General features: G+C 33.2%; 1 protein-coding gene across 4 annotated transcripts in view; it reads left to right on the top strand.

Moving 5' to 3' along the window:
- The window catches only part of LOC113110710 (spectrin beta chain, non-erythrocytic 1-like), a 93,988-nt gene that overhangs the window by 68,777 nt on the left and 2,405 nt on the right, over nucleotides 1-22,806 (top strand). For all 4 annotated transcript variants that reach the window (XM_026274859.1, XM_026274858.1, XM_026274861.1 and 1 more), the window contains 19 exons: nucleotides 56-258; nucleotides 337-427; nucleotides 1,801-1,947; nucleotides 3,267-3,530; nucleotides 3,605-3,829; nucleotides 3,894-3,983; nucleotides 5,075-5,353; nucleotides 6,333-6,463; nucleotides 8,493-8,697; nucleotides 9,383-9,757; nucleotides 10,996-11,240; nucleotides 12,095-12,233; nucleotides 12,322-12,406; nucleotides 13,856-14,052; nucleotides 14,920-15,023; nucleotides 15,237-15,291; nucleotides 20,524-20,732; nucleotides 21,970-22,143; nucleotides 22,231-22,273. In XM_026274859.1, the coding sequence (XP_026130644.1) occupies nucleotides 56-258; nucleotides 337-427; nucleotides 1,801-1,947; nucleotides 3,267-3,530; nucleotides 3,605-3,829; nucleotides 3,894-3,983; nucleotides 5,075-5,353; nucleotides 6,333-6,463; nucleotides 8,493-8,697; nucleotides 9,383-9,757; nucleotides 10,996-11,240; nucleotides 12,095-12,233; nucleotides 12,322-12,406; nucleotides 13,856-14,052; nucleotides 14,920-15,023; nucleotides 15,237-15,291; nucleotides 20,524-20,732; nucleotides 21,970-22,143; nucleotides 22,231-22,273 (3,261 nt within the window). The remainder of the gene's footprint in view (nucleotides 1-55; nucleotides 259-336; nucleotides 428-1,800; nucleotides 1,948-3,266; nucleotides 3,531-3,604; nucleotides 3,830-3,893; nucleotides 3,984-5,074; nucleotides 5,354-6,332; nucleotides 6,464-8,492; nucleotides 8,698-9,382; nucleotides 9,758-10,995; nucleotides 11,241-12,094; nucleotides 12,234-12,321; nucleotides 12,407-13,855; nucleotides 14,053-14,919; nucleotides 15,024-15,236; nucleotides 15,292-20,523; nucleotides 20,733-21,969; nucleotides 22,144-22,230; nucleotides 22,274-22,806) is intronic.

Here is a 22,806-nt window from a genome sequence, read left to right as displayed (position 1 = left end):
GTTTATCCTCCCGTCTGAGCTTCACCTGAGTGATTTATTCTCCATCTTTCTGCAGGAGTATGTTCTGGCTCACACCGAGATGCCCACCACCCTTGAAGGAGCGGAGGCTGCCATTAAGAAACAGGAGGACTTCATGACCACCATGGACGCCAATGAGGACAAGATCAACAGTGTGGTGGAGGCCGGGAGGAGACTGGCCAGTGACGGAAACATCAATGCTGACCGCATCCAGGAGAGAGCAGCCTCCATCGATGACCGGTAACACTTAAACAAGTCCAAGAGAACAGATAGAAACAGATCTAAGAGTGGGACTGACCTTCAACCTTTAACCTGCAGGCATAAGAAGAACCGAGAGGCGGCCGTGGAGCTGCTCATGAGACTGAAGGACAACAGAGACCTGCAGAAGTTCTTACAGGACTGTCAGGAGGTGAGATGACCCTGTTACTCTATTCGATTCTATTCTATTCTATTTGATTCTATTCTATTCTATTCTATTATATTCAATTCTATTCTATTTGATTCTATTCTATTCAATTCTATTATATTCTATTTGATTCTATTCTATTTTATTCGATTTATTCTATTCTATTCTATTTGATTCAATTCTATTCTATTCTATTTGATTCAATTCTATTCTATTCTATTTAATTCCATTCTATTCTATTCTATTTAATTCTATTCAATTCTATTATATTCTATTTGATTATATTCTATTTTTATTCTATTTGATTCTATTCTATTTGATTCTATTCAATTCTATTCAATTCTATTCTGTTTGATTCAATTCTATTCAATTCTATTCTATTCTATTCTATTCTATTTAATTCTATTCTATTCTATTCTATTTGATTCTATTCTATTCGATTCTGTTCTATTCTATTCTATTCGATTCTATTCTATTCTAGTCACTGAGAACAAGTGTTCATTTTAATTGTCATTTAATTCTGTTGTGTGTTTTTGGCATTTTTCGTATTCGTTTTAATTACTACATTTGTCTCTTTTCTGTTGTTTTTTTAATTATCAGTCTTGTTTTTTTTAGTACATCAAGGTAAACTAAATTAAAATGAGAAACATTTTTTATTTATTTTATTTTACTTATTTTAGAATTGTTAGTGTTTTATTTTTAGTTAGCTGTAATAACCCTGATATGATCTGGATGCTACTATTGTTTTTTTAATAATATTTAGAATATTTTGTAAGTACTTATTTTCTGTTTTTATTTTAATTACAGTTTAAGTCATTTTGATGTTTTTTTTATTAATTATTATTATTGTTTTTAAATATGTCTATCAGTTCTTATTATTTTTAATAATTTAAGTACATTAAGTTAAACTAAATTAAACTGAGAACTAGCTGAAATAAAAAAAAAATCTATATTTTATTTCAGTTAATTTTTTTGTGGTTTTATTTTTAGTTAGCTGTAATAACCCTGATATGATCTGGATACTATTATTGTTTTTAATAATGTTTTTATGCATATATTCTCTATTTTTATTTTAATTACAGTTTAAGCAATTTTGTTGTTTGGATTTTTTTTCCTGGAATTTATTTAGTTTATTATTATTATACATTTTTAAATAGGTCTGATAATTTCTTCTTATTTTTAGTTATTTTAGTACATCACGTAAAACTAAATTATTATGAAAAATGTTGCTTAAAACTACCTGAGATTAAAAAAATATATATATTTAACATTTACTTATTTCAAGTAAAGAAAATGTGTAATGTAGTTTCAGTTTTAGTTCAAAATAAATCCAATCCATTACATCTTAGCTTGACTGTTGTGTGTCCTCTGCTCAGCTGTCTCTGTGGATCAATGAGAAGATGTTGACCGCACAGGACATGTCCTACGATGAAGCTCGCAACCTGCACAGCAAATGGCTCAAACACCAGGCCTTCATGGCCGAACTGCAGTCCAACAAAGAGTGGCTGGACAAAATCGAGAAGGTCAGTTATCAGTGCATTTCATTTAATAGCATTCCATTTACATCTTTAATTATGTTGTCTTTTCTTTTTCTTTTTTTGCAATTTTACCAGTGTGAAAATCAAATAAGTAAATACATTTTATACTAGACAATAAAAACATTATGCATTCAATAATTCCTTAATGCATTGTGTGTTATAGCATTAATATTAAGACTATATACCTAATAAGACACAATTTAATCAGGAAGGGAGATATTGTGAGATATTGATTTGATCAGGATTTGAAAACCAAAATGTTGAAAGTGTTATACTTAGAACAAGAAGAAATATCTGCAAACGACGTAATAAAAATAAACAATTTAAAAGGAAACCAACATTATTTTTCTTACATCACTTACATATTTTTTTCCTAATTTAAGTCTAACTCGCTTATACTTGACTTAATATGTCAGTGTGCATCTCTTATGATCATTTCATGATATTTATTAAGGATTCTTAAAATCATTGATCATCAGCTATAATAAAATACATTTTTTAAAAAGCTATAAAAAAGAATGCATTTTTTTTATATTATGGAAGCCTGTTTCCAACACACACAAAAAAGAAAAAGCGATTGTAACTTCTTTTAGCACAATTCAGTGTATTTTTTCATGTAAACATGCAATTTGGAGATAAATATAAGATTAAAAAGTTGCAATAACTTTTTTATTTTTTTTATTCTGTGACAGAAAAAAAATGGTGAAATGTTTTTTGAAATTGAGATTATACATCATCTGAAAGCTGAATAAATTTTTCCATTGATGCATGGTTTTATTTGGATCGGACAATATTTGGCTCAGATCTGGAATCTGAGGGTGCAAAAAAAATCGAAATATTGAGAAAATCACATTTCTTTGCAATGCATGTTACTAATCAAAAATTACGTTTTGATATATTTACGGTAGGAAATTTACAAAGTATCTTCATGGAACATGATCTTTATTTAATATCTTATGATTTTTGCCATAAAAGAAAAATCTTTAATTCAGAATTGTTAGATAAAAATATTTTTTTATTCCATGTCGGATACAGGGTTCCATACTACATCAGTGTATCCTTAGAATAATATTCCTGACTTTAAAACTACAAACAAACATCATTCATTTGTTTTTCAAATGCTTTTTTCCTCATTTTTCTAGCTTGCTTCCTAATCCAGTTGTCTTATTAACCTATAATAGTACATCACAGATACTGTTGCTCTCCGACAAAGCATTCTGGGTAAAAGCGTCTGCTAAATGCATGGATGTCACTGTAATCTGGTTCTAGCTGTGTAATGCAGTGTAATCTCTGTCTGTCTGCAGGAAGGGACACAGCTGGTCTCGGAGAAGCCGGAGACAGAAGCCGTGGTGAAGGAGAAGCTGGCGGCGCTGAAGGAGATGTGGACCGAGCTGGAGACCAAGACTCAGACTAAAGCCCAGTGTCTGTTTGACGCCAACAAAGCCGAGCTCTTCACGCAGAGCTGCGCCGATCTGGACAAATGGCTGGTGGGTCTGGAGGGTCAGATCCAATCGGACGACTACGGCAAAGATCTGACCAGCGTCAGCATCCTGCTGAAGAAACAACAGGTTTGAGACGATCCGAGCTGACGGCTGTGTGTATGTCCTGAAGGACCAGACTCACTCTTCTCCTCTGTGTCCAGATGCTGGAGAACCAGGTGGAGGTGCGTCAGAAGGAGGTGGAGGAGCTGCAGTCTCAAGCTCATGTGTTGAGACAGGAAGGAAGGGACACGGATGAGGTCGATGGACGCCGGAAGGAGGTGGAGCTGAAGTTTAAGGAGCTGCTGGAGCCGTTGCAGAAACGGAAGAACTTCCTCATGGCCTCTCGAGAGATCCATCAGTTTAACCGCGACATGGAGGATGAGATTGTGAGTTTGGGTTTATATGTGCGTGTGAATGTTGAGCTGAGTTTAACTTCATGTTTCTCCTCAGCTCTGGGTGGAGGAGCGGATGCCTCTCGCTACGTCCACAGACCATGGCCATAATTTACAGACTGTTCAGCTGCTCATCAAGAAGAACCAGGTAATGCATTCTAGGATCACATTTACTGGTATTTCAAAAGAAACACAAACTAGAGATGTTTTTGATTAGAGATTCATCAACCTGAAAAATGATGTAAAAATGCATTAAATTGATCAAGAGTGACAGTAAAGAAATTTTGAATGTTCAGTTTTAAATGAAAGTGAAACTATATATATATATAAAACTATATTGATGTTGAAAAAAACTACTAAATACAACAACAAAATGACTGAAACTTTAACAAATTTTAGAATTAAAATGGAAGCTATATGAATAAAAACTGATTCAAAATGTTAATAAAAACTAAAATAACACTGACAATGAATAAGGTATTTAGATTTTAGAAATGCTGTGTTTTATTCATCAAAGAATTTATTTTGCCACAAACATATGAAGCAGCACGACAGTTTTCAAAATGAATAATAAAATAAAATAAAATCCTAGACCAAAACCAGTCTTTAAATTGAGATGTATACATCATCTGAAAGCTGAATAATAAATCATCTCTCCATTGATGTCTGGTTTGTCAGGATCAGACAATATTTGTCTGAGATGCAACTATTAGAAAATCTGAAATCTGAGGGATGCAAACAAATCTAAATATTGAGAAAATCATCTTTAAAGTTGTTCATATGAATTCAGAGCAATGCATATTAATAATCAAAAATGATGTTTTGATATATTTACGGTTAATTATCTTGATGGAACATGATCTTTACTTAATATCCTTATGATTTTAGGCATAAAAGAAAAATCTATAATTTTGACCCATACAATGTATTTTTGGCTTAAGTCTTAAGACTGCTTTTGTGCTCCAGAGTCACATATTAGAATGATTTCTGAAGGATCATGTGACACTGAAGACTGGAGTGCTGAAAAATCAACAAGAATAAATTACATTTTACTAAATTCTCAAATACAAAGCAGTTATTTAATTTTTTTTCAACTTGGTGCACATAAAAGCTTCTTTCAGAAACATTGCAGATCTTACCGACCCCAATCTTTTGCATGGCTTCACGTGTGATATCATGATGATTTGAGCTGAGTTGTACATGAGGTGCACGCTTACTCAAACACACATTTATCCACAGACATTACAGAAGGAGATCCAGGGCCATCAGCCGCGCTGTGACGACATACTCGAGCGCAGCCAGAGCATCCTGAAGACCGACAGTCCCAATGCAGAGGCCATCCGAGTCCGTCTGTCCGATCTGGAGCGGCTGTGGAGCCTGATCATCCAGGAGACGGAGAGACGGCACGCCAGACTCGAGGAGGCCCATGAAGCCCAGCAGTACTACTTTGACGCAGCTGAAGCTGAAGCCTGGATGAGCGAGCAAGAGCTCTACATGATGTCTGAAGAGAAGGCCAAGGTCTGGGATCTTCCTGTGAATGAAATCAGTTTAGTTTTATTTATTTTGACAAGGAAGATGAATGCACATCAATAATGCATAAATGTGCCAGAATTAGCCAAAAGGCTATTTTTTCATCCCCAGTCCCTGGACTGATGGTAAATTTGTCATCCTACAAATATAACAGAATTAAAAAATGCTCTGAAATACATATAAAATGTACACTATAATATACATAGAACCAATTGCAGCTCACTCACACACACACACAAATGACAAATAGTGTATCAGTAATATCATGAGCATACAGACAGTAGCCGTAGTCATTCAATCAGTACTAAACCAAACATGTGCATAGCATAAAATCTCAAACTAGTAAAGCAGGAAAACAAGACGGCAGCAGAATTTAGTTTGCAAAATTATTCCTGACAATACTGACTCTCAATGAATCACTTCTTTAAGTTAAACTTAAAGGAGACGTAAGTAATGCCTCCTAAGTTAATGACGACTCTATGCTTTTTTGCTTTCGTAATGTCTTATTTCAGACTAGTTGAAAGAAACATCCAAAGTAAACATTTAAGTGAGTAAATCTGATCTATTTTGTCTGTAATTTCAAATGCAATGCATTTCATTCCTAAAACATGATTGAACATATATTTTTGTTCTCGCTTGATGAATATATTTCCTGATTTATATTTGTTTATTAAAAAAAGAGATATTAAAAATCACTTAAGTAACTCTAATATGTTAGCAAAATAAACCTGGTTCAGATTTTGCCTCTGGAAATGTATGCAAATTAGTGTATATTTATAGATGGTTTAAACAACATTTCGGAAAATTTGTATCACAAAATTCAACATCTTAATGTATTATGATTAATTAAATATAGTGATATTTATTAGATCACATGTAGTGTCCTGTTTAAACCAAAATGGTGTTCACTTTAGCAGTTCTGTATTTACGTGCTGCTTTTCTGAAATGTCTCTCTTGTTGTTCTCAGGATGAGCAGAGTTCGGTGGCCATGCTGAAGAAACACCAGATCCTGGAGCAGGCGGTGGAGGACTATGCTGAAACCGTGCACCAGCTTTCCAAGACCAGCCGAGGCCTGGTGGCCACCAACCACCCCGAGAGGTACAGAACACGCTTTCACACTTAATCTGAATCTGAATCTGGGCTCTCAATCTGATATTAACTTTAAAACTAAAAATCTAATGTTGACTTTGAATATTAATATGAATCTGATTTTGACTCTAAAACTGATTTTAGCTTTGATTCTAAATGTGATTTTTAGATTTTTAAGACTCTAAAACGGACGTCTCTGACATGGATTTAAATGATTTTGAAATTGATTCTAAACCTGAATGTGGTTCCGAAAATTTAAATATGAATCTTATTTTGACTCTAAAACTAACTTTTTGATTGTAATTCTCAGTCTAAATCTGTTTTTGACTATACTTGAATCTAGTGGATTTTAATCTGAATTCTGTTTGATTCTGATTTTGACTCTCAAACTAACTTTGAATTTCATTTTTGATTCTAAATCTGCTTTTGATTGTAATGCTGAAACCGACTTTGATTCTAAATCTGGATTTGAATCTTAATCTGATTATGTCTCTGAAACTTAGTTTGACTTTGATTCTTAACCTAAATCTGATTTGATTCTAAATCTGGATTTAAATATTTATCAAATTTGGATTCTAAAACTGACCTTGATTATATATCCAAAATGTTAACCTGATTTCGACTCTGACTAAAAAATTGCCCTTGACTTTGATTCTTAATCTGGATTAAAATATAATATAATTCTGATTTGGATTCTAAGTATGGATTTGAACTTTAAACTGATTCAATTCTGGCTCTGAAACCTAGATCTGAATCTGATTTTGACTCTGAATCTGATTCCAACTTTGATGTGGATTTTAGATGTCCACTCTAATGTTCGTATTTAAATCAGAACTTAATCTTTGCACCTCTGATTAACTAAAACTAACTTTGACTTTCATTTTTGATTCTAAATCTGCTTTTGATTGTAATGCTGAAACCGACTTTGATTCTAAAACTGAATCTTAATCTGATTATGCCTCTGAAACTGAGTTTGACTTTGATTCTTAACCTAAATCTGATTTGATTCTAAATCTGGATTTAAATATTTATCAAATTTGGATTCTAAAACTGACCTTGATTCTATATCCAAAATGTTAACCTGATTTCGACTCTGACTCAAAAATTGCCCTTGACTTTGATTGTTAATCTGGATGAAAATCTAATATGATTCTGATTCTAAATATGGATTTTGACATTTAAACTGATTCAATTCTGGCTCTGAAACCTAGATCTTAATCTGATTTTGATTTTGAATCTGATTTAAACTTTGATGTGAATTTTAAATTGATCTGAATTAAATGTGCACTCTCAAAAATTGCTCTTGACTTTGATTCTTATTCTGAATTCAAATCTAATATGATTCTGATTCTGATTTGGATTCTAAATATGGATTTGAACTTTAAACTGATTCAATTCTGGTTCTGAAACCTAGATCTGAATCTCATTTTGATTCTGAATCTGATTCCAACTTTGATGTGGATTTTTAATTGATCTGAATTAGATGTGCACTCTAATGTTCGTATTTAAATCAGAACTTAATCTATATCCAAAATGTTAACCTGATTTCGACTCTGACTCAAAAATTGCCCTTGACTTTGATTCTTAATCTGGATTAAAATCTAATATGATTCTGATTCTAAATATGGATTTTGACATTTAAACTGATTCAATTCTGGCTCTGAAACCTAGATGTATATCTTATTTTGATTTTGAATCTGATTTAAACTTTGATGTGGATTTTAAATTGATCTGAATTAAATGCGCACTCTCAAAAATTGCTCTTGACTTTGATTCTTATTCTGAATTCAAATCTAATATGATTCTGATTCTGATTTGGATTCTAAATATGGATTTGAACTTTAAACTGATTCAATTCTGGTTCTGAAACCTAGATCTGAATCTCATCTTGATTCTGAATCTGATTCCAACTTTGATGTGGATTTTTAATTGATCTGAATAAGATGTGCATTCTAATATTCGTATATTAAATCAGATCTTAATCTTTGCACCTGTGATTAACATCTTATACTGAACATGTGATGTGTGTGTGCTGCAGTGAGAGGATCGGCATGCGTCAGTCACAGGTGGATAAGCTGTACGCCGGACTGAAGGACCTATCAGAGGAGAGGAGAGGAAAACTGGAGGAGCGCTTCCGCCTCTTCCAGCTCAACCGGGAGGTGGATGATCTGGAGCAGTGGATCGCAGAGAGAGAAGTGGTGGCTGGATCTCACGAACTCGGACAAGACTATGAACACGTCACTGTGAGTACCAAAAAACAATTCTAACACACTCATAATGTCAACATTTTCATTTCAATGTTAGGGTTAATCTACAGTCATTGGGACTGTGTGATAAAGCTAAAATAATATATTTCTAATTCGTTCAGTCTTTTTATTCTCAATATTAAATGCTCTGCAGTGGCTTAAAATGTGATAAAAAAAAATAGTTTATTATTAAATTAATATGTTAACATTTTAAATACAAGAAAATAATATATATCAATAAATATATATGAAAAATATATGCTAATAAAATGAATATATAAAAATATTTTAACAATAATGCAATATTACAATGAATAAATAATTATATATATATATATATATATACTTAAAAAAATGTCAACAGCTGTATTTTATTACTGATATTACAAATATTTTATTACTGATAAATAATATAAATATTTGTCACCCTGACAAACATATCCAGCATTATTATAAAGAAAAAATATTTTTAATAATAAATATATACAATTATTGTTCTGAAAATATAATCCTGAATTTATTTAAAAGCTTACAGAATAGAATCTAATAGAATGATCTAAAATCAGTTTGGGTGAGCATTATTTGACCTAATTAATATTCATGAGCAGTAGTACAGCATGTAAATGAAGGTAAAGTTTGTTCACATTTGATCATGTAGTAAATGCATGTTCCTCTCTCGCAGATGTTGCAGGAGCGTTTCCGTGAATTCGCTCGTGACACGGGGAACATCGGTCAGGAGCGTGTGGACGGCGTGAACCGTATGGCTGACGAGCTGATAAACGCAGGGCACACTGACGCAGCGACTGTGGCCGAGTGGAAGGACGGTCTGAACGAGGCCTGGGCCGATCTGCTGGAGCTCATCGACACACGCACACAGATTCTTGCCGCATCCTACGAGCTGCACAAGTTCTACCACGACGCCAAGGAGATCCTGGGACGCATCCTGGACAAACACAAGAAGCTTCCAGAAGAGCTGGGACGAGACCAGAACACGGTGGAAACCTTGCAGAGGATGCACACCACGTTTGAACACGACATCCAAGCTCTCGGGACGCAGGTGAGTCGCTCAGATCCAGAAACACACAGATATTAATACACAAAAGCCATTTGGATAGATTGATAAAATGTTGTACAATATTATATTTTATAACTATAAATATAATTTTTGACACACACACATACATATATATATATATATATATATATATATATATATATATATATATATATATATATATATATATATATATATATATATATATATATTTATATTGTGTGTGTCAAAAATTATATTTATAGTAATGTTATAAAATATATTGTACAACATTTTAGATTTCAATATTTATGCATGGTTTAAATATAATATATATATATATTTTCAGACTATAGATCAAATATTTTGTCACTGTTCAGAACAAAAAATGTCTGTGTTATAAAAACATAAAATAAATGTGTTGTAAAATATGAACATATATAAAAAAAATACTGTTATATCGTATATCATATATATATATATATATATATATATATATATATATATATATATATATATATATATTTATATATAGTTTAAAATAATAAAGATTTTTTAATGTATTTAATGCTCATCAAGGCTGTATTTATTTGATTAATTATACGCTGAAAATAAATGAAAAGTTAAAATATATTTTCATAGAAAATACTTTTTAAATAGTAATAACATTTAGCAATCTTACTGTTGTTAACGTATTTATCTTTTTTTGACTTATTATTGAAAATTATTCAAAATTTTAATAGAATTACGCACAGATAAATAAATGAATATATATATATATATATATATATTATATATATAAGTGTGATGTTTTTTTATTTTAAATACAAGATAACCTTGTAATAAAATATAAATATAATAATAAAAAAATTAAATAAGTAAAATGTATGTTTAAATAAATAATATAATATTTTAAATAATTAAAAAGTAGTGTTGCGGTTTTATAAATTAAATAGATTTATTAAATATATCATTTATATTGAAATTCTTTTACAATGAATAGCATTAAAACATCTAATCGTTCAAAAAGTTGGAAATGCTCATCCTCAGTAAAGTCCTTTCTCAAATAGCACTATACGGATTTCTCCCTCAGCTTTCGTCCATGCCTCATTAACCTCTGAAAGTGAATTATGAGACACTAATATTGCACAACAAAGAAATCGGTTTAATTGGCTAAATGCACTGACCGTGACATGAGGAGGTTTATTTATTGCTATATATGTCTGCTGCATGAGGAGGTGTTTCTCTGCTGGTGTGCTCAGGTTCGGCAGCTGCAGGAGGACGCCGTGCGTCTGCAGTCAGCGTATGCCGGAGACAAAGCGGATGACATCCAGCGGCGTGAAGGCGAGGTGCTGGAGGCCTGGAGGAGTCTGCTGGAGGCCTGCGAGGGCCGGAGGACACGGCTGCTGGACACCGGAGACAAGTTCCGCTTCTTCAGTATGGTGCGTGACCTCATGCTGTGGATGGAGGACGTCATCCGCCTCATCGAGACGCAGGAGAAGCCCAGGTGTGTGATGCTCTAGAGGACAATACTGCTGGAAATGCACTTCAGTTAAATCTGACCGCCTCATTTTGTGGCTGAAATTATTATGCATTTTATTATGATAGAAATGGCTCATAATGAGACCAAATACATAGTTGTGCTTTCATTTTTCACTACTAGAATATCAAAGGTTGTATTTGATCGTTAGTGTTAGAGAGTGATATAACTAAAATTATGTCAATATATCAACCTTTTTTTTTTTATCTGTCTGAAGTCCTAAAATAGGATTTTTGTAAACGTATGTCATTGTGCAGGATAAAAATTTGGTTAAAAAAAATGTGTATAATAAATATAATAATATTAATAATAATGCATATATTCTAATATATAAAATGAATATATTCGATAAATAATGTAAAGGTAATGCTAATATAATCAATCGATACATTTAAAAAAAGCTATAAACAATTGTTTTTAAGTAAATAAAAAACTATGTCAGTGTTAGGTGACACTTTGATTCATAATTTTTAAATTCATAATTTTTATATTTTATTACTGTTAAAATTATGAAAAATACAATATCAAAAACTGTATGTCCGTTTTAGTATCAATAAAAATTTTAGGTTTTGCTATATTATTTATATATTTTTTTCTTTTCTTTTGTTTTTATTATATATAATAGCACTAATATAATAATATAATATATATATATATATATGAATGTATGTATGTATCTTTAAATATACATTACATTAGGAGTCAACATTGTGCAGAATACAATAACTATTTAAGTACAAAATAAATCTACAAAAAAAGTGTTTTAGATGTTCTAGATCAGTCTGAAGGGGTTAATCCTCTCTCTGTCTGCTGTTCTTCAGGGACGTGTCGTCTGTGGAGCTTCTCATGAACAACCACCAGGGTATCAAGGCTGAAATCGATGCCCGTAACGACAGCTTCACGGTCTGCATCGAGCTGGGCAAATCTCTCCTGGCACGGAAACACTACGCATCAGAGGAGGTGAGGAGACTCCAGAGGTTTCAGATCAAAGAAGAACATCTTTAGATGTCTTGTTCCAGTCTTTCATGTCTGCTTTCATCTCCCAAAGATCAAAGAGAAGTTGTTGCAGTTGACGGACAAGAGGAAAGATATGATTGACAAGTGGGAGGACAGATGGGAGTGGCTTAGACTGAGTGAGTATGATGGGAAATAGATCAAAAATTAGCAAGTGTTTTGTTTCAGATCACCTTAAGATTAGTATAAATTATATAAATGTTTATTTTTTATATGAATAATATATTAATATATGAACGCTAGTAAAAATTAAATACATTTAATATATTAAAATGAATATAAAATGAATATTAATATATAAAACATTCAAATAAAAAAATATATTTAAATTAATAAAATGCATAAAAACATATTAAAATTAGTAAAAATATTTTTTATATAATTTCTAAATCTAAATACAAATTTTCTCGACTGCTAACACACTTTAATGGATTCATTTCGCCCAGTTTTCCAAACCATTCATACAATTCTTTTAAAAAAAACTTGAAAAACTTTCCAATTTGTTCAGTGTTTTCTGTAAAACTCTACACAAAAACGCCGTCATTTCGCACAGGTTTAACCATGTTCTCATTCAGAAAACACAAACACACAATAAAACTAACTCAGAATCTCAGGATGATATGCACAGGAGCTCAAGTCATTGTCGAATTAATGTGTTTACTGTATATTCGATATATAGTACAGTAGTGCTTTCATCTACTGTAAGATCTCTTTACAGTAGTATATTGAAAGCTAACTTTTCTTACAGTTTATTGATGAATTTAACTCTTTCTGCATCCCTCTATTAATGTCGTGTACTGTAACAGACATTGACTAGAAAAAAGGTTTCCAAAAGGAGGTTTTCTCACAGTGTTTTGAAGTGATCTCACTAGTGTTCTCTAGGCAGTGAAGAAGTGTGTGTATTTGACAGGTTTGTGTGTCATCTGAGGCCAAAGTTTGAGTCTGTCTAAAGAAAACATGTTTTTGACCTTACTATTTGATTTTGACCTGAAGTCTGAAGTTTGCAGAAGTTGTGTGTAGTTTTCAGATTGTGTTTATAGTTGTGAGAAAATGGTGAATTGTTGCATGAATTGTGTTTGCAATCGAGGAAAAAGTGTAATATTTTTATATTAATATAGTAAATGTATTATTTTAGAAAAAATTGATTAAATACTTATTCAAATTTATATAAAATGAATTAATGTGTGTGTTAATAAGTCAATAAATTCAAAATTTTTAAGCATTTATATTTGTATTATTTTGTATTAGAATTTTTATATTTATATAATGATTTCATAGTGTGTGAATTTGAATGGTTCGAATAATCTTGAGTTGTAGTTTTCCCTGTTGGATATATTTCTTATAGTGTTTTATAATATATAATATAGTTTTATAATATATTTCTTATAGTTTTCCCTGTTGGATATATTTCATTTGATGTCTTGGATTTGAGTGTCTCCTCCCATGATGCTTAGCAGCTCTGAAACACTTATTTCTGACCTTATAATCTGAAGTGTGTTGAAGGAGGTGGGCAGCTTTAAATCATTGACGCTGATTTCCCCCTTCACCGTGTGTGTGTGTGTGTGCAGTTCTGGAAGTGCACCAGTTTTCGCGGGACGCCGGCGTGGCAGAGGCGTGGCTGCTGGGACAGGAGCCCTATCTGTCCAGCAGAGAGATGGGACAGAATGTGGACGATGTGGAGAAGCTGATCAAACGACACGAAGCCTTCGAGAAGTCAGCCGCCACCTGGGAGGAACGCTTCTCAGCGCTGGAGCGACTGACCACGGTGAGAGAGAGAGAGAGAGAGAGAGAGAGAGAGAGAGAGAGAGAGAGAGTGTGTGTGTGAGAGAGAGAGAGAGATAGAGAGAGGGGGGGGAGAGAGAGAGAGAGAGAGTGTGTGTGAGAGAGAGAGAGAGAGTGTGTGTGTGAGAGAGAGAGAGAGAGAGAGAGGGAGAGAGAGAGAGAGATAGAGGGGGGGGGGGAGAGAGAGTGTGTGTGTGTGAGAGAGAGAGAGAGAGAGAGAGTGAGAGAGATAGAGAGAGAGAGAGAGAGAGAGGGAGAGAGAGGTAGAGAGAGAAAGAGAGGGGGAGAGAGAAGGAGAAAGAGTGTGTGTGTCTGTGTGTGTTTGTGTGTGATTGTATGAGAGTGAGTGTGTGTGTGTGAGAGAGAGAGAGAGAGAGGATGCCTGTGTGTGTGTGTGTGTGTGTGTGTATGAGACAGTGTTTGTGTGTGTGTGTGTGAGAGAGAGAGAGAGAGAGAGAGGATGCCTGTGTGTGTGTGTGTGTGTGTGTGTGTGTGTGTGTATGAGACAGTGTGTGTGTGAGAGAGAGAGAGAGGGAGGATGCCTGTGTGTGTGTGTGTGTGTGTGGGCATGTTTTTGTGACATATCAGGACACAACTCTGTATAATGACATGGGTATGACACAGGTATTACAAGGAGAGGGTGACTTATGAGGACATAACCCATGTCCCCATTTTTCAAAACGCTTATAAATCATACAGAATGAGTTTTTTTGAGAAAGTAAAAATGCACAAAGTTTCCTGTGAGGGTTAGGGTTAGGTGTAGGGTTGGTGTAGGACCATAGAATATACAGTTTCTACATTATAAAAACCATCATGACTCTGTGGTTGTACCGCTCTGTGTATTCTGTAGTTGGAGTTATTGGAAGTGAGAAGACAGCAAGAGGAGGAAGAGAAGAGGAGGAAACCGCCCACACCAGAGCCGGTCCAGGAGCAGGACGCAGAAACACAGCAGAGGTGAACACACACACACACACACAGCACATGACACACAGAGGCTGCAATAATCAGCTAATGTGTTTCAGGACACACTCAGTACAGTTTCTTTTTCTGATGTTTAGGGTTGAGTTAAACTAGTGTTCTTTAAAAGAGTACTTAATAATACATTGATGTATATGTTAGTATATGAAATGTTATATATATATATTGTCTGTATGTGTGTGTTCACAGAGAAGGAGAGCAGATTGCCCAGAACGGACTGCCATCAGACCAGGACTCTCCACGGGTTAGTTACCGCTCCTGTACCTACCCACAATACACTAGCAGTCAGCAGACACCACGAACCACCGGTCAGGGACACTGAGAGTTCCCATAATGCATTGTGATGATCATACACCTCTGCACCATCTGACGCAGGTTATCGGTGGACTTATTGACAGTGCATCTCAATATCTTCAGTGTGTTTTGTGGACATGATGTGCCTTAAAAAGAAAGATATAATGCTGGTTATACTGCTAGTTTAAGTCATTTGAAATAAGCAAAAAAAAAAAAACCCAGTAATGCACAATGGAAATATGGAGCAGTTGAAGCACTAATATAAACACCAACATAGAAAAATAAGTGTTATTTAATGTGTATAGTTTGGTTTTGTTTTAATGAGGTGGAGCATCGTTATTAGGAGGATTAACATGCATTAAAAACTGGAACATACACAAGGCAAAAATTTGTATGATGAAAATAACTTAAATGATGAAAATTAAGAAAATTTATGCTTAAAAACAAGAGAGGAAACCAAAACAATTAATCTTATTTCCTTTTAAATTATGATTATTTTCCTGAACTCACTGGTAGAATATTCCCTCTTTGTTTTAAGCATAAAGCAACAAAATTTGACAATCTTTTTAAGAAAATAAAATAAATAAATAAGTAATATAAACTTAATTGATATAAAATAAATAAAATACATGTATTATTTTAGTAAATTAAACACATTTTAGATATTAAGATTAGTTTACAATAAATACAAATAATTTAGCTATATTTTATTAATATTTATTAAAATGTTATTCTAATATAAATACATTTGTTTATATTATAATATACTTACATGTATTATATTGTTTAAAAAGAAATATTAAATTAAAACATTTAAAATATTAAGATTAGTTATAAAGTAATTTATACTAATATTTTATATTTTAATATAGTAATTAATGTGACCCTGGGGCACAAAACCAGTCTTAAGTGTAAGTTTTTAGAAATTTCAATTTCTACATCATTGTAAAGCTGAATAAATAATCTTTCTATTGATGTATGGTTTATTATGAGGACAATAATTAAATATTGAGAAAATCATCTTTAAAGTTATCCAAATGAAGCTCTTAGCAATGCATATTACTAATAAAAATTACGTTTTTATATATTTACTGTAGGAAATTTATTAAATATATTCATTGAACATGATCTTTACATAATATCCTAATGATTTTTGGCATTAAAGAAAAATCGATCATTTTGACCCATAAAATGTATTGTCTATTTCTACATATATACCCCAGAGACTTAAGACTGCATATATATGTGGGTATGTGTGTGTATTTTTGGTTAGTTTTAAGCAGTGCTTTAAGTGGGCTGGTACGCACTGGTACTCAGTACCACCACTTCCAAATATAGCTCTTGAGCGTACCGCCACCTCTCCGTGCGCCCAGAACGTGCTTTTAGCGTACCGGTTCGTTCATTTGGACATCTGTTTTAATAGAGGTTTTAATCTTTTGCCTGCGCTGCCGTTTTTCAGAGCGCCCTTCACAATGCACGCTTCCTAATTCGTCCCACCGAGAGCAGAGACTACATTACCCATAAACCCTTGAGTTTCACAAGTGAAAAGCGTATGCGTCGCTTTTTCCGCTGTCAGTGTCAACAACTCAACGTGGCCGGAGAGGGTGTGTGAAACACGTACACTCAGACACAAGCTAATGAAGCAATGCAGTAGCTCTTTCTAAGTTCAAAAGCAGAGTTCAAAGCGGGTTCGCGATTCATTTGAGTCAGTTTGGGGATCGCGAATCATTTGAGTCAGTTCGGGAGTTCGGAGCGGCTTCGCGAATCATTTGAGTCAGTTTGGGAGTTTGGAGAGGGATTGCGAATCATTTGAATCAGTTCGGGAGTTCGTAGCAGGTTCGCGAATCATTTGAGTCAGTTCGGAGATCGCGAATCATTTGAATCATTTCGGGAGTTCGTAGCGGGATCGCGAATCATTTGAGTCAGTTTGGGGATCGCGAATCATTTGAGTCAGTTTGGGAGTTCGGAGCGGCATCGCGAATCATTTGAGTCAGTTTGGAGATCGCAAATCATTCGAACCAGTTCGGGAATTCGGAGCCGGTTTCACGAATCATTTGAGTCAGTTTGGGGATCGCGAATCATTTGAATCAGTTTGGGAGTTCGGAGCGGGATCGCGAATCATTTGAGTCAGTTTGGGGATCGCGAATCATTTGAGTCAGTTTGGGAGTTCGGAGTGGGATCGCGAATCATTTGAGTCAGTTTGGAGATCGCAAATCATTTGAATCAGTTCGGGAGTCATTTGAGTCAGTTTGGGGATCGCGAATCATTTAAATCAGTTCGGTAGTTCGTAGCGGGATCGCGAATCATTTGAGTCAGTTTGGGGATCGCGAATCATTTGAGTCAGTTTGGGGATCGCGAATCATTTGAGTCAGTTCGGGAGTTCGGAGCGGGATCGCGAATCATTTGACTCCGTTTGGGGATCGCGAATCATTTGAGTCAGTTTGGGAGTTCGGAGCGGGTTCGCGAATCATTTGAGTCATTTTGGAGATCGCGAATCATTTGAATCAGTTCGGGAGTTCAAAGCGGGTTTGCGAGTCATTTGAGTCAGTTTGGGGATCGCGAATCATTTGAATCAGTTCGGGAGTTCGTAGCGGGATCGCGAATCATTTGAGTCAGTTTGGGGATCACGAATCATTTGAGTCAGTTTGGGGATCGCGAATCATTTGAGTCAGTTCGGGAGTTCGGAGCGGGATCGCGAATCATTTGAGATTCTGAGATTGAGATTTAGTACTGCTTCAGACTCTGAGTACTAAAGGAACACGGTCACTCTGACTCGCTAGCTGACACCCCACCAAGCCGGAATGATATCGCTGGAGGTCAGACACAAGCTAATGAAGTAATGCAGTAGCTCTTTCTAAGGGTATTTTTTTTAAATCCTTTTGAACATTTTATTTATGTTCAGTAGCTCTTTCTAGCTCAAGCGAATCCACAAACTAATAAAAGGATTTATTATTAAGGTCGCTTGTTGGCTGCTGTATATAAATCCCCTTCAATAAAATTGGCTATAATAGAGTACAGGCACCTCTTTTGGGCCACTTAAAGCACTGGTTTTAAGCATAAGTAACACAATTTAGCTCAGTTTAGCTAAGTCACTTTGCTTAAGTCAATGTCTTTTGATTTTAAGAACGTTATGATATTTGTACTGTAAAATAAGACAGAATTACTGAGGAAAAACACATTTTTTTTGCAGTGTAATTCCTGCAAATGATGTTTTCTCTATAGAAATGGTGCTTTATGGCTAGCTCCAGACTTCCATGATAAGTGCATCGTTGTGAAATCAGATATTAATGAACTGTTTGTGTGATGTGAGTCATAATGAACCGAGAGCATCGCTTTAAGACAGTAGTTTATATAATTAAACCGGTGCAAATGATCTGCCATGTTTTTGGTAGTGTGCTTTTGTGAAACTCAAACCTTGAGAGTCCAGAAAATCCAAGTGTTTTTGTTTTTTGTGCATGCATTCGTCTCGGTTTGAGGTGATTTACCATAAAACGATCTGAAAAGATGAATGCTGTCATATGTATCTCTGTTATGCACAGACTAATAAATGACCTTACTCTTCCTCTACACTTCTGTCTGTTTAAATGCATCTCAGCCAGACTTCACTGGCTCCGTATGAGAGTTGTAAGGTTTTAAAGCACAGATTTTAGTAATGCTGGACTAAAGCGTTGTGTTTGAGTTCCTGAGAGCCGTTTTAGCGGAGCAGGATGCCATCAGATGGGTTTTGCGGTACGGTAACACACCTGGAGTGAATACTGTGTGCTGTTGCTTCAAGCATGAAGTTTCTCAAACTGATTGAGTCCTAGACATCTGAAGAGTTTCCCACCTCAAATCATCTTTTAATCTTTAAAGTCAACATGAAATGCATTTAAAACCTGACATTAATAACAATATCCAATAGCATGCATCATGTCACGTGCAAAAAAGGAAGTTGGCTTGCACTGATAAATTATTAATGTTGTGTTTAACATGTTTGAACGTGTTTATTATTTCTTGTTTTTCAGCACAAATATCGAAACATTTTTAAATTAAGATATAGTCGTGTTTTTAGAAAAACATTATATTAAAATTAAGTGTCTTAATGCATTTAAATATATATTCGTTTTATAACTAATCTTAATATTAAATGTATTAAATTAATATAAAATACTGTATTGTCAAATTAAGGAATATGTATTTTGTTAGTTTAATGCTAATCTATAATAAATAATCTTTATAAAATTATTTTTAGTAAAATAATATACTCATGTTAATAAATTTTAAAACAATTTAGCAAAATTCAGTGAGGCCTTAAAACAATAAATTAATACATATTAATAAATGATATGTATTTGTTTTATGTTAATCTAAATAACTAAGAATAATTATTGTAAATAATAATAAATATTTTAAAATATTATTTTCAGCAAAATAACACATTTGTATATGAATAAATACATTTTATTTTTAATATTTTATGAAAACAGTTATTAAAATTTAGTGACTATGCTTAAAACAAGAAAATATTTTAAAAAAAATTATATGTATTTGTTTTATACTAATCTAAAGAATTAGGAATAACTTTAATAATACTAATAATAATACATTATATAAATATAAATATTGTTTATAATAATAAATAATACAATTTTATTATAAAATATTACTTTCAGCAAAATAACAAATTTGTATAGAAATCAATACATTTTATTTTTTATATTTTAGGAAAACAGTTATCAAAATTTAGTGACTTTACGCTTAAAACAAGAAGATATATTAATAAATGATATGTATTTTTTTTTACTAATCTAAAGAATTAGGAATAACTATAATAATAATAGTACATTATATAAAAATATTTTAATAACTCATTTTCAGTAAAATAACACGTGTTTTAAAAATTTAAATGGCTTTATGCTTAAAACAAGTAAAAATATCTGCTAAGTTATTTTTCTTCATTTGTAAATATTTTTTCTTGTCTTAAGCATAAACTCGCTTCATTTTGATATTTAAAAAAAGCCAAAATACTATGCAGAAAAAAAAATTCCTTTTTTTTCATGTTGACTTCATTGGCTTATTCTCTCTTTGACCTGATTTGAATGAGAATCTCATCTGTGATTCAGCCGGTGTTGGTGTTTCTGCCGTGTGACTGATTCATGAGCACTGCGGTGTGTTTGGGAACTCATGGTGCTGTTTTTGGCAGGACGGGGTGGACGGAGAGATGAACGGAGTGCCTGAGAGGAGCTCGAAGGAGCCGAGTCCCATCCCGTCTCCGAGCGCAGACAGACGGGCTAAAGGCAGTCAGTCGTCCACACTTCCAGCAAAGGGTCAGGAGACTCTGTCTGCGCAGCTGGAGGGGTTCCTGCACCGAAAACACGAGTGGGAGGGACACAACAAGAAAGCCTCCAGCAGGTCTGAGGATCACCTTCCACAATAACATTAACATGTAGACTCCAGACCTGGCACATGTTATTATAGGTGACAAAACTAAAAGCCTTACGGATATTTGCATTGCTTAAAACTAATAGTACCTATAATAAAATAACCTTTTCAAAAGGATCTCAGCTAGTTGTTAAAGCAGCATTTCTCATTTTCATTTAGTTTACATTATGCAAATTTAAAAAAATAATAATAATCATTTCATATTAATAATAAATCAATCATAATAAAATCAAAATGAAAGCATAAAATGAGAAAATACAAAATAAACTAATTAAATGTAAGGAATAACTAACATTGACGATTCAATAAATTAATTCAAGTGTGTTAAAAAGGTATTTGAGATAAATGAGAGACACATTTATTGCTTTAAAAATTAATTACTCAGTAAAAAATTAAATAAAATAAAAACAAAAAAGATGATTGGTATCAGTTTTCCTAAAAAATATTATTTAAAAATTACGGAATTTTAGTTATTATTTATTATTTATAAATACACTAAATTTATAAATACTAAAACTTCAACTCAATATATATAAAAAAAATATATATATATATTGTTATTTTTTTTATTTTTTTTACAAAAGATATATTACAAATATTTAAAACCCTAAAACATTGAATTAATTTTTTTTAATAAAATGAATATTAACTTGATGTATTAAAATAAAAACCAAAACTGACACAAGAGAACAAAAACTATAATGCCTAAACTTAACTTGATTAAAAATGTGAAAAAACAATTTTTTATTGAGAAATATTAAAAAAGAAAACTAAAATAACACTGTACTGATGTTTAAAAGTTTGAGGGCAGTACTTTTTTTTATTTATTTTTTTAGAAATGAATACTTTAAATCATGCATGAAACTGATCTAAAGTTAGAGTAAAGGCATTTACTATGTTACAAAATATTTCTCATTCAAATAAATACCGTTTTTTTACCCTCTCATCAAGTAATCCTGAAAAAATTAATGCATCACGGTTTCCACAAAACAAAAAATCAGTGAAAGTCAGACTATCATTCATGCTCTTTATGTAAACTTGTGTGTTATGGTGCATACATGTTTAAAGTTAATTGATTTAACACACTCACTAAAGCACAGTTTTCAGTTACACTTTATTTTGAGAGTCCACTTCTATAAGTAACTATATTTCCCTGATTAAAATGCCACACAGGTCCAGGTGAGCTAATGTTTGTGTGTCTCGTCAGATCCTGGCATAACGTGTACTGCGTCATCAACACCCACGAGATGGGCTTCTACAAAGACAACAAGAGCGCGGCGCAGGGCGTCCCGTACCACAGCGAGACCCCCGTCAGCCTGAAGGAAGCCGTCTGCGAGGTGGCCGTCGACTACAAGAAGAAGAAGCACGTCTTCAAGCTCAGGTGAGCAGCAGATCCCAGCCGCAGTCATGTGATCGCTGTTTAATGATGGTGTTCTGCTGGGACTGAAGCTGCTGTTTCTCCTCACAGAGTTACTGATGGAAACGAGTATCTCTTCCAAGCCAAAGATGACGTGAGTCTGCTTTTATCATCATATCTCCAGCAATATTACACCATTCGGAGCTCATGGTTCACTTTTGCTGTTTGTTTAGCTGTACACTCTTGTGGTAGCCAATGTGAGAAGCTTAGAAACGTTCATATGAGAAAACAGACTAAAAGAATCCATTAACTTACCATTATTTGACTGAAATGAAAATAAGTTGAAGTACTAAAATTTATAATAATAATAATATTTTTTTTATATATATAGTGCCTTGAAAAGTTGCTTTCTAAGAGCGCTTTACAGGCAAACAATGACAAGGGGAAAAAAAACTTTAAATACAAAAAAATATATAACAAATGATGCAAACATAAAATAATAAAATAAAAGCAATCCTAAAATAGAATGTTTGAAGAAGAGATTTAAAAGTCAATCAAACTAAAACAGAAGTAATTGATAGTTAATAGAATAAATGAAAAAATAAAGCTATATAGAAATATTAAACAAATAAAATGAGTCGCATTATAAAATTGACGTAAGTTAAACTAAATAAATGGAATTAATTA

The sequence above is a fragment of the Carassius auratus genome, chromosome 11 (assembly GCF_003368295.1).
Source record: "Carassius auratus strain Wakin chromosome 11, ASM336829v1, whole genome shotgun sequence".
Lineage (NCBI taxonomy): Eukaryota > Metazoa > Chordata > Actinopteri > Cypriniformes > Cyprinidae > Carassius > Carassius auratus.
Note: the sequence above shows the minus strand (reverse complement) of the source record. Positions and strands in the feature narration are given on the sequence as shown.